The sequence below is a fragment of the Triticum dicoccoides genome, chromosome 6B (genome assembly GCF_002162155.2).
Source record: "Triticum dicoccoides isolate Atlit2015 ecotype Zavitan chromosome 6B, WEW_v2.0, whole genome shotgun sequence".
NCBI lineage: Eukaryota > Viridiplantae > Streptophyta > Magnoliopsida > Poales > Poaceae > Triticum > Triticum dicoccoides.
In genome coordinates this window covers 621,316,154-621,326,815 of record NC_041391.1, presented here as the reverse complement: position 1 = coordinate 621,326,815, position 10,662 = coordinate 621,316,154, and the positions used below count along the sequence as shown (strand labels likewise).

The window sequence follows — 10,662 nt, the reverse complement described above, 5'->3', positions numbered from 1 at the left end:
CCTAGACACTACCCAAACATAAAAACTCCACCCAACCAGACCCCCCACCCCCCAAGCCAGCCCAAATGTCTTGAAGTGTCCAACACCTGTCAAACCCAACCCATAAGTGGGGCGTATTCGGGGCCGCCTGGACACGGTCGGACGTAGCCACCACATCGGAGCTGACAGGTCGGTCCTACCCCAAACCTTTCAAATTGATCACACTGCTCACATGTTTGTCCTCTCTTTCACGTCTTCGAGCCATTGCCCTCCTCCACCCTTGCTACGTATTTGCGACGCTAGCCTCGTCCGCCATCCTAGATGTCGACGGCCACTACCCCGTCCCACACTCCCGCGAATGATGGCTCGGCGGAGTCCGTGGGGTTCCCGATCACTGCGAGCAAATCAGAGTGGAGGGGCGGGTTGACAAGCGACCGTGCTAAAGAGGAACCAGGAGGTGATGGAAAATAACTGAGAGAAGGAGAGGGCCGCGTGTAACCGACATTTTTTTCACTAAGGATAGGGAGGAGAGGTACAAGCTCTTCTTGGATGTGTAAAGAGAGAGGATAAAGTTGGATCGGGAAAAGGTACGGGAGAGGTTCATGATTAAGAGAGAGAAATGATAGACATGAAAAAGCAAGAGAAATATGAAAAATAGGAAATTGAAAAGGCGAAGACAATGCAAGTTGAGACTTGCGAGGAACACGCCGCTATCCTTTTTTTGAGCAAGAAGTGACTCAACCGTGCGGCAAATTTTCTTAAGTTTCCTAGTGTAACTAATAAAGTCTAAATGACATGAGTGTTAAACCCACGGCATGCGATCGTGGCGGAATCTGACGATTAAGCCATGTACAATGCATAGCTTCAAGGTGATGCCTCGCATGTCATGTAGGATCGGATATGACATAAAATAGGTTCGGATAGGGAAGCGGGATCCTCTCCAGGAGGCAGGTGCTTGAAGAGAAAAAATGTGGTCCGTTGACAAAAGCTGAAAAGGTTGGAGTGAAAAGTAGAGATGCATGTATACTAAAGTCTTTATTTTCTATTTCTTAATAAGGCCCACTAGTGGTAGCTTGCATTGGGGAGAAAAAATAAATGTAAACGCCTTAAATTACTTTTTACCATGAGGTATATGTATCCATATGCCACCATTGTACATGCCCTAATGATGCGAAATCACCGGAGGAGCAGAAGGCTGTGACCGTGTCCGAAGAGTGGCCCGCCCGCTGCCCACCGCCCAACACTGTCAACGTGAAACGAGAGCTGGAGGAATCCACTCTCCTCTATCCACGACAGTCCCTTCCTCCGCGAGCCACCGTGATCCGTCGCCGTCAATGAGGAGGATTGAGAACCGGGCGCCACGCGTTCCGGCGACAGAGCATGATCCCGTCGCCGACGGAGGTTTGGCCGCGAGCGTCACCGCCCAACATAAGTCGCAACTCGCGAGCCATCACTTGACTCAGAGCTACAGCACCTACCCAAGAAGCCCGGCATGTGCCACACGTGCTGCACTGCATACCATGAATGCAGAGCGTTCGTGGTTTTTCTGTGCTGCATCGATCGGGATGACTACATCATCAGTGACCTCAACAAGAGGTTGTGGCCCGCTGGCGGCTGGCCTTCTCTCTCTCTCTCTCTCTCTCGAGTAATTTTGAGAATCATGTACAGTAAAGTCTGAAGGAGGGCATATTCATTGAACCTGCGCCTGGCGGCTAGCATGCAAGTTTTGACTTTGGTTTCTCTCCCGAGTTCTTCGAAGGAGGGCAGCTTTGGCGGTATATAAATGAGGAGCGAGGCGCGCCCGACGGAGGAGGAAGAGATCGAGAGAAAGAAAGGGACCAAAGAAGAGAGGAAGGGAAGATGAGCAACGCAGCTAGCACAACCCCCCTCCTCGCCCACTACAAGATGGGGAAATTTGATCTTTCTCACAGGTACCATTTTCCTTCGCCCAGTCAGTCTCTCTCGTTTCCCTTTTACAGTAGATGATGATTACTGAACATCTAAAAAATTCAGCTCAGTTGGGCTGGGCTGTCGCAAACAGTGAAAAATTACCTGCATTACATTTGTGCAAGAGATGTTTCAATCCAAAGTTTCAATTATAAACCTATAAAAGAGTCTGATGAATTTTCTGTGGAATATGGTAGCCATGAGCCCCTAAATTTTGTTCAGGTGTGCGGAAGAACGCGTCTGATGAATTCTGCCATTACCCACTTGTTCCTGAGAGCTTTCCTTTTTCTGTCCAGGGTGGTTCTTGCGCCGCTCACAAGGGAGCGGTCGTTCGGAAACGTTCCTCAGCCCCATGCCATACTGTATTATCAGCAGAGAGCAACCAAAGGAGGCCTTTTGATTGCTGAGGCCACCGGAGTTTCAGACACTGCTCAAGGGTACAAAGATACTCCTGGCATCTGGACCAAGAAGCAGGTAGAAGCATGGAAGCCGATCGTCGATGGGGTTCATGCCAAAGGAGGAATATTTTTCTGTCAGGTTTGGCATGTAGGAAGAGTCTCCAATCATAGTAAGTTTACCAACTCTAACATAAGCTTGTCCTCAAACTAAACTTGATAGTAGTAATTACTACCTCTGTACCAAAATGTAAGACCTTTTTTGGTTTTGCATAGGGCATAAAAAACGTTTTACATTTTGTTACGGAGGGCATATTTCACAAGCAAGAAGGATTTTTTGGCTCGACAATTTACCTTTTTTACATTCTGTACAATTATTCACCATTTTATGGCAGCATGAGTCACCTCATGTTTCGCGTAAATGAAAATGCATTGGTAGCCTCATTATCACCCCAATAATCCTGTTTTTCTATTTCACTAACACGTGTTCGTTATCCCTGTGCAGCTTTTCAGCCTAATGGGCAGGCTCCAATTTCAAGCACCGATAAGCCAATCAAACCTGCAACGAGAGCCGATGGCATTGGATTGGCTAAAGTCTCAACTCCTAGGCGACTAACGACTGATGAAATCCCGTTGGTCATCGATGATTTCAGGGTCGCTGCTAGAAATGCAATTGAAGCCGGTAAGTTCCAATATTCTGACATTTTGCGCTCCAAATGTCAAGAATGGGCTAAGATTATCATTCATGTTACAGACTTGTCATTCACCCAAATTAATACCCCCTCTGTTTCAATTTAATACGCATATTAGTTTTGACTTACGTCAAACTTTGTAAATTTTGACCTAAAATATTAACATCTACAATACCTATTAAATAAAATATCAAAATATATATTAGTTTACACCAGGACTTGAACCCTGATGGGTTGGGGATATCACTGTCCCTCTAACCATCCAAGATATTGATTTAGTATTGTGAATGTTATTGTTTTTTTACATAAACTTAGTCAAACTTCACAAAGTTATACTTCAAACGGAACTAATATGTGAAGTAAATTGAAAAGGGGCGGAGTATGATGAGAAAATCAACATACAAAGGTTCTCGTGAATGTTGTGTCAAGTGTCAAGTGTCTAACAACGAACAAGTACCTACTAAGTTATTCAACATCGTCTTGACTACTCCTGAAGGAAAGGGATTCCTAACCTCAATGCCTTGCATGGTGTGTAGGATTTGATGGCGTCGAAATCCACGGAGCTCATGGTTATTTGATCGACCAGTTCCTGAAGGACCAAGTCAACGATCGCACCGACAAATACGGTGGGAGCTTAGAGAACCGTTGCCGCTTTGCGCTAGAAGTAGTCCAGGCCGTAGCTGATGAGATTGGAGCTGATAAGATCGGCATAAGGCTTTCACCCTTTGCAAGTTACTCGGATGCATCAGACTCAAACCCAGAAGCTCTGGGCCTATACATGGCACAGGCGCTGAACAAGCTTGGGATCCTCTACTGCCACATGGTGGAACCACGGATGGTGAATATTGGAGAAAAGCTTGAGACCCCGCACAGCCTTCGCGCCATGAGGGATGCTTTCAAGGGAACATTCATCGTGGCTGGTGGATATGGTAGGGATGATGGAGATAAAGCGATCGCCGATGGCTATGCTGATTTGGTTGCATATGGGCGCTTGTTTCTGTCCAATCCAGACTTGCCCCGGAGGTTTGAGATAGATGGTCCTCTCAACAAGTACAATAGAGATACTTTCTACCTCTCTGATCCAGTTATTGGATACACTGACTACCCATTTCTACCGTCCGATATCTGAACGGACCTTTCATGAATGAATCCCTCCTTCCTCTCGTCCGATCATTTACCTTACGTATCAGAACTATGTTAAAGGAATAAGGTCATTGATTTCTTCTCACTGCTATGTGTGTGTGTGTGTGTGTGTGTTTGTGTGTTCTTATGTACTCCCTCCGTCCGAAAATACTTGTCATTGAAATGGATGTATCTAGATGTATTTTAGTTCTAGATACATTCATTTTCATCCGTTTTGATGACAAGTATTTTCGGACGGAGGGAGTATGCTGGATCAACACTTTGTATCTTCCCCCTATGGGGTGTTCAATCTAACGTCAGGCTTCAGCCTTCGGGTTAAAACGGATTGCATCTGTGATGTACAAAAATAAAATGAAACTGAAAAGCCAATTAATAATAATTCAGATTTCTTGCCAATCCCATACACTCAATACTTAAATTGGCGCAGCAGTAAATTTTGAGTATGCAGGAAACGGAAAAAAAATGCTACTACTTGGTGCCTTGTGAATCCAGCATAATCAGTACAAGTTTGATTTATTTGTTTATTTTGCACCTAGCCCACTGCACTCAATGCCTAATGGTGCAACAGAAAACTTCACGTTTGAGTTGCTTAATTTGGAACCTGCAACACGTTCAGGATTTAACCCTTTAACCAATTAGATCTAAATTGCACTGGTGAGTTAAATGTAAATACCTTCAGTTTCTGTTTTAACTTTTAATCTGATAAAGTTCAACTTTGCTGTCCTTCAAATTCTTTAACACTGCGTTTGGATGTCCCCATTGAAGCCCAGGAAATCGAATTGGTAATCATCTGACGTCAATACGGATGTTTGGTTGCACACTGAATTCGTATTGGAAACGCCAGACCATTTCCAAGCCGTATTGCCTCCAGCGTAAAGCTCACTCCCATGATTCGGAGGGCTCCCGCTCCGTTTTCCTCCGAATCGTCCATCTCCCGCAACTTACCCCTTCGACCCCAGCAATCAGGAAAAAGAGAAGAAAGGGGATCTCGGGGCGGCGGCGCCCAGCCATGGCGCTCGGCGGCGGCGCAGCTATGTACTCCCCCTTCCGTCCCTTCCCTCCCCAATCTCGGACCCGTTGCTCTGCCCCCTCACGCATCCCTCCGCTCCCAGTCTCCATCTCCAGTGGCGACCACCATGGAGACCAGTCTCCATCCCCATCCCGACCTAACGGCGACCACCATCCCATCTGGTGGCGGCGGCGACCATCATCCCATCCGTCCCCATCCCCATGTGTTGCATCCCTCTCCCCTTACCACTGATTCAATTAGTCCTATTCAGCACCTCCTTCTCCACCATGTCATCATTTTCTTCCTTTTTTTTACAGAGAAATTCTGTCTCGTTGACACAAGCGCTCATATACACGCGCATACACTCACCCCTATGAACGCACACACGCACACCCTACCCCTATGAGCACCTCTGAGAGACTGAGCCGGCATATCATCTTGAGATTTACGAAGCAACCGTAGGTGCCTCGTCGTCGACGGGAACGTCTTCTCCAACTGAAAGCGCATCGCCGGAAATCCTGAAATAAATTCAGGAATAATGCGAGCACCAGGATTTGAACCCTGGTGGGTTGGGGATACCACTGTCTCGTTGATTTTGAGTATGGGTCATATGGCTACCGTGATGAGTACACAGGCTTTGATTGTGACTATAACCTGTACGTTCTCTTCTTGTTGTGTGACCATTTGTCTTGTTGTGATTCATTTCTAGAATATTTACTATTTTTTACTGCTATATATTCATTCAATTATAGATACATGTGAGCAGATTTCATTTTTCAATCATGTACAACAAGATATAATCTTCATGCTAATGTAGCTATGCAATTCCAAAGTTTGTCATCCAAACAAGATTTGGTATTGAAACCTCAAAGGCATTTCAAGGGTCAATTCAGTGAACAACCAAACAGTCGAATTCGTATTCGTGTCATTTCAGTTTCCTCACTGAATTGAAATTCTATTCCAATTCAATAGGGAGTGCTCCAATACGGACATCCAAACAAAGCGTAAGTGAAAAAAGGGAAGAGGGTCTAATGGACTCTCAAGCTTATCCTAAAAAGTAATTGTGCAATCACGCTTTGGAATGATAATCCCTAATATTACCTGCCATTGTCTCAAGTAAATGTCAGGCTCACAGATTACAGAATCTTATTCTCGGCTTTAATTGTTGATATCACCACCTACAGAATAGTGAAAAGCAGAATTAAAGTATGTACATAAAAAATGAAAGCTGTGTTCTGGTTCCTTCAGCATCACGGACGTGTTAAAAATCCTACTTTGGAACTTTATTTCCGGTGTTGATTTTTTTTTTTTGTAGTTTTAATAGAATTATCGCCATCACATACATTTTGTGGACAATGTATCATGTTCAAAGCAGAGCTTTCATTTGTTTACTTTGCAACCATACAAAACCTAATAGGTGATCAAAAAGAATTGCCCATCTTGATTTTTTTCCACGACAATACTGCGCAACCTAATTGGTTGAGTTGTGAATGACTCCCTACTGCATAGAAATGTATTGTAGCATGCACCATATGTTCATACATCACCTAAACCTGACAACAATCAGTTACAGTTCAGTTCTAAAACCCTTCCAAGGTCCCAAGCAGCTAGCACGTCGAGCAGAGAGACAGATCTAACATGGAAATTTTCTGCTCAGTGCGCTTTAAACTAAATACAGAGAAGATAAATAAGCTGCCACAACATTTCCAGATCCATGTAGGCATCCATGGTGGGCCATTTTGTTCAAATTAGTCGGCAGCAGCAACCATAGCCGTACGAGCAGTCGTGAAAGTCGAGATCAATGCCCCAAGCTGCAGTTTGTCGTTGCAGGCAAAGGTAAGCCGATACCTGCACAGAAAACAAAAGAGTATATACAATGTCAATAACGTTGCTGACTGTTTTAAGAGATACTGCCGATAGAATTGCCCTACTTTTGGTCCCAGTTCTTCAGGAATATAACTATTCAAGAAGTCAACAAAATGGTCATTATACTTCCCAGCAGAATCATAGCTCCAATACCCAGGAATATTTCCAAGGATCATTTTAGGTCAGTGTACCACCTAAAAATTTCCAGATAGGCAGAGTTTCTCTACAAGTAATTACTTCATCGAAACTACCATGTTTTCACTTTCTGAATCAACAAATTAGACATGTAGAGAATTCACATGGGAAGTAGATCAACAAAAACTATGCTTTGGTGTGGCACTGTTTTGGCAACATGATTTGTGTGACTAATTGCTTTTCCTAGTTGACTAAAGTCTAGAGGAACGACCATACTCGCCAAACAAGCCTGGCCATATAAAATATATAATGCTAGCCTCGGATCCATTACAGTTGCTGAGCTATGGTAACTACTTGTGTGAACTAAAATGAGTACTGTGACATAATACACAAATATGGTAATTTGATTTCTGAGAAGAGAGCATACAATGCTACTATTACAGTTAGATGTCAAGTTGAGCACAAGCATCAGCAAAATATAACTAATTGAAATTAACTTTGATTAAAATTCAAATTTAAAAGGATGAACAGGACATACTCAATATCTGCCAAATCATTAATCAACTTTACTCGTACATTGGATGGCATTTTTATTTTGAACACAAACCTGCAAGAAATTAATTGAATTAATTAAAGGAGGGCTTAGTACGTTACTGAGAATAAGGAAGTTTAGAAGGTACGAAAGGGAGGTGGGAGCACTTACATAGTGACCTCCCGTATGATATCAATCAAGGCCAGACCTTTTCTCATCTTCATATCAGCTATATCTGAAAAGATAAGGACACAAATTGCATTAGGCACACAATTAAACCATTTATTATGAAAGATGGTGATGGCAATTAAGAGTACGTTTGAAGCTGGTTGAAAATGGTTCATTTAGTAACCAAAACGCTATCTGCTCAATATCTTTAGGCATGGGGTTTCCCGTGCAAAGGTAGACAGCCTCTTCTGTTATTTGCTGGGATGCCATGTGTGTTGACTGCACATAAAAAGGCAATGTATGTCAGTGGCAAACCAAAGGTACATCAGCTCATGAAAACAAAACAATGTAAAGGTTACTCAGACGTAACCTGCAATATATTCAAAGACTTCCTCATGTCACCATTACTTAACCGCACAAGGGCAGTCAAGCCACCCTCATCTACATCAAGCCTGCAAGAACAAGCATAAACTTAGTGTCATCATACTCATACATATAGAAAAATTACTGGCTCTGTAAGTCCCAACACGGTAGTAAAGGAAGTCAAGCATGGAAAACTGAGGAGCCTGACAACAGGTCTATGTTCCTAACATAATCTTACAAAACAAAAAACATGTGTGCTTACCCCTCAGATTTTATTATATGTCGAAGACGCTCAGTAACATGAGAGCCATCAAGTGGAGCAAACCTAAACCTAGTGCACCTTGATTGCAGTGCTGGGATGATTTTGTTCACATGATTGCATATGAGTGCAAACCTTGTGCTCCTTGTATACTTCTCAATGACTGCAAGTAGGATCAGTGTAAATGGATTTAATGAAAATAATAATATCATATGGGTAAACAATGACGAAACAACAGAAAAACCTCTTCGCAATGCAAATTGTGCATCCTTGGTCATGGCATCTGCTTCATCCAAGAGGACCAACTTAACAGCAGGCTTTGCTCTACAAAATTAACAGCCTTGTGAAGAAGTGAACAATATAATAGTTGCAATAAATCATCACTCTTCAATAGTTCATTCAACCATACGAGCAACCCCACTGCAGTTAAGGAATCAAGAGTGTATCAAATAAACACATGCAAGTAAGCCACTCTACCACAAATATTTAGTTCAGATTGTAATTGCATACTTGCAAACACACGACCTCATGTTAAAACCAAGTGATCCTACTGCAGTCCACATTAGAACAATGATAGATATAGCCCATGGAAATGAACGATTAAACCTGGCACGATGCAAGAAATGGACACCACTCACCCCGACGCATGCAATAAAAAAAGGCTAAGAATATTCACTTAAAAAAAAAGGATTATAGGACTTGGTATATACCCAAAAGAGAGGCTGTGTGCACTAGCAAAGTCTTGTATCTGCTGCCTTACAACACCAATTCCACGTTCATCTGATGCATTGAGCTCCAGAATCATGTTGCCATACTGTGCACCATATATCTTCCTCGCGACAGCTAGTATTGTCGATGTTTTCCCAGTGCCAGGTGGACCGTAGAGCAACAGATGGGGAAGCCTATTCTCATCTGTAAGCCTATCAACTACAATAAAAAATGACATAAACTTGTTAGATTGCCTCAAAGAGACATGCGGAAATTACACAATCATGCATTAAAAGTGAAAAAAAAAAGAGGCAAGTTAGAAGTAGGTAATAATAATATGTTACAGCTTAACGATCTCAAAATGTGTGGCAGCATACACATAGCTTCATTTGGGTAGAAATACCCAATATCAGTACTGCCCAATATGACAACAGCTACACACGGAAACTAATTCTCACCGGAAATCACAGGTAACATTAAACATGTAAATTGCTAATTTCCAGTCACTAAGTAAGCAGTGTAGAACTATCCTAAAGCGTCAAACAAATCCTACTGTGCCCCAGCTATATGGAACCGCCAAATTTCAGCAGATCACTGGTGAATCCATACTACATGGCTATTCAACCGAATCCACACACCATATCAAACTTAATGTGGTAAAACCCACCAACCCGTCCAGCACAGAACCCCTATCCAAAATAAGGGTTCACTGTAAGATGTTACCAAACAAGGCAGCGGCCGAGGAGTCGTCGAGGTGGTGATGGTCGGAGCCAAGGGGGGAGCGGGCACTCACTGGTGTCGACGATGTCGCGGTGGGCGGCGACGTCGGCGAGGGACTGGGGCCGGTACTTCTCGACCCAGGGCGAGGACTTGACGGCGGCGGCGGCGGAGACCGGCGCCTTGCCCTTGAAGGCCGGGGGCGCGGCAGCGCGGTCGATGTCCATCGGAGCGGCGGCGGTGGCGCCCGCCATGGTGGAGCAGGGAGAGGCGGAAACCCTAGGTTGGGGGAGGGATTTGGGGGGAATGGTTGGCGCCAATTCCAAACCTCTCTCCCTCCTCGGCGAGATTTTAGCGAGATCTCTCGGCTGCGGTCAAGGTTGGAGTGGGGACTGGTCAGTGTGGTGCGGGGCGTCGCTTGAAGGGGGCTTGGCCATCTCTAGTCGAGCCCAATTCAAGCCCTGGGCCGAAGCCTACGTGTGCCGTATTTTTTGTTAGTGGGTTTTCCTTAGCAAGGCTTTGTGTGTTTTTAGAAGGTAGTTGCCCTTTTTATTACAAGCCCTGGGTCGGGATCCACCACGTCTTCATCTCTACTCCTAGGGCGTGTTTGGTTGCCGTGCGCTACAGTACCCGCATTGCATACACTTCTCCACCCAACCTGGCTATGCAAATGCAGCCTCAAATGCACCATATGCATGTTGTTTGGTTGCCTGCATGCCCTCTTACCTGCATGGGCTGAACCACACTGC

At 44.2% G+C, this 10,662-nt stretch overlaps 2 protein-coding genes across 2 annotated transcripts; one reads left to right on the top strand and one right to left on the bottom strand.

Annotated features, from left to right (window-relative positions):
* Positions 1-1,762: 1,762 nt before the first annotated feature.
* LOC119324452 (putative 12-oxophytodienoate reductase 11) lies at positions 1,763-4,241 on the top strand. The gene is made up of 4 exons (XM_037598243.1): positions 1,763-1,910; positions 2,223-2,494; positions 2,827-3,003; positions 3,550-4,241. The coding sequence occupies exons 1-4, from the start codon at positions 1,840-1,842 to the stop codon at positions 4,140-4,142; spliced, it is 1,113 nt and encodes a 370-aa protein (XP_037454140.1). The 5' UTR covers positions 1,763-1,839; the 3' UTR covers positions 4,143-4,241.
* Positions 4,242-6,586: 2,345 nt separating this feature from the next.
* On the bottom strand, positions 6,587-10,316 carry LOC119324267 (replication factor C subunit 3). The gene is made up of 9 exons (XM_037598031.1): positions 9,990-10,316; positions 9,199-9,415; positions 8,733-8,812; positions 8,492-8,651; positions 8,237-8,318; positions 8,016-8,145; positions 7,870-7,933; positions 7,705-7,773; positions 6,587-7,013 (listed from the first exon to the last, which is right to left on the bottom strand). The coding sequence occupies exons 1-9, from the start codon at positions 10,165-10,167 to the stop codon at positions 6,914-6,916; spliced, it is 1,080 nt and encodes a 359-aa protein (XP_037453928.1). The 5' UTR covers positions 10,168-10,316; the 3' UTR covers positions 6,587-6,913.
* Between the last annotated feature and the right edge of the window lie 346 nt (positions 10,317-10,662).

Bases quoted from the DNA above. Each gene is read 5' to 3' on its own strand.
- LOC119324452 (XM_037598243.1), top strand. From the start codon at position 1,840: ATGAGCAACGCAGCTAGCACAACCCCCCTCCTCGCCCACTACAAGATG. The intron at 2,495-2,826 runs GTAAGTTTACCA...ATCCCTGTGCAG, and splicing joins AGGAAGAGTCTCCAATCATA to CTTTTCAGCCTAATGGGCAG. The intron at 3,004-3,549 runs GTAAGTTCCAAT...CATGGTGTGTAG, and splicing joins TAGAAATGCAATTGAAGCCG to GATTTGATGGCGTCGAAATC.
- LOC119324267 (XM_037598031.1), bottom strand. From the start codon at position 10,167: ATGGCGGGCGCCACCGCCGCCGCTCCGATGGACATCGACCGCGCTGCC. The intron at 8,319-8,491 runs GTAAGCACACAT...TTGTTCTTGCAG, and splicing joins CATATAATAAAATCTGAGGG to GCTTGATGTAGATGAGGGTG. The intron at 8,146-8,236 runs GTTACGTCTGAG...TTTTATGTGCAG, and splicing joins AGTCTTTGAATATATTGCAG to TCAACACACATGGCATCCCA.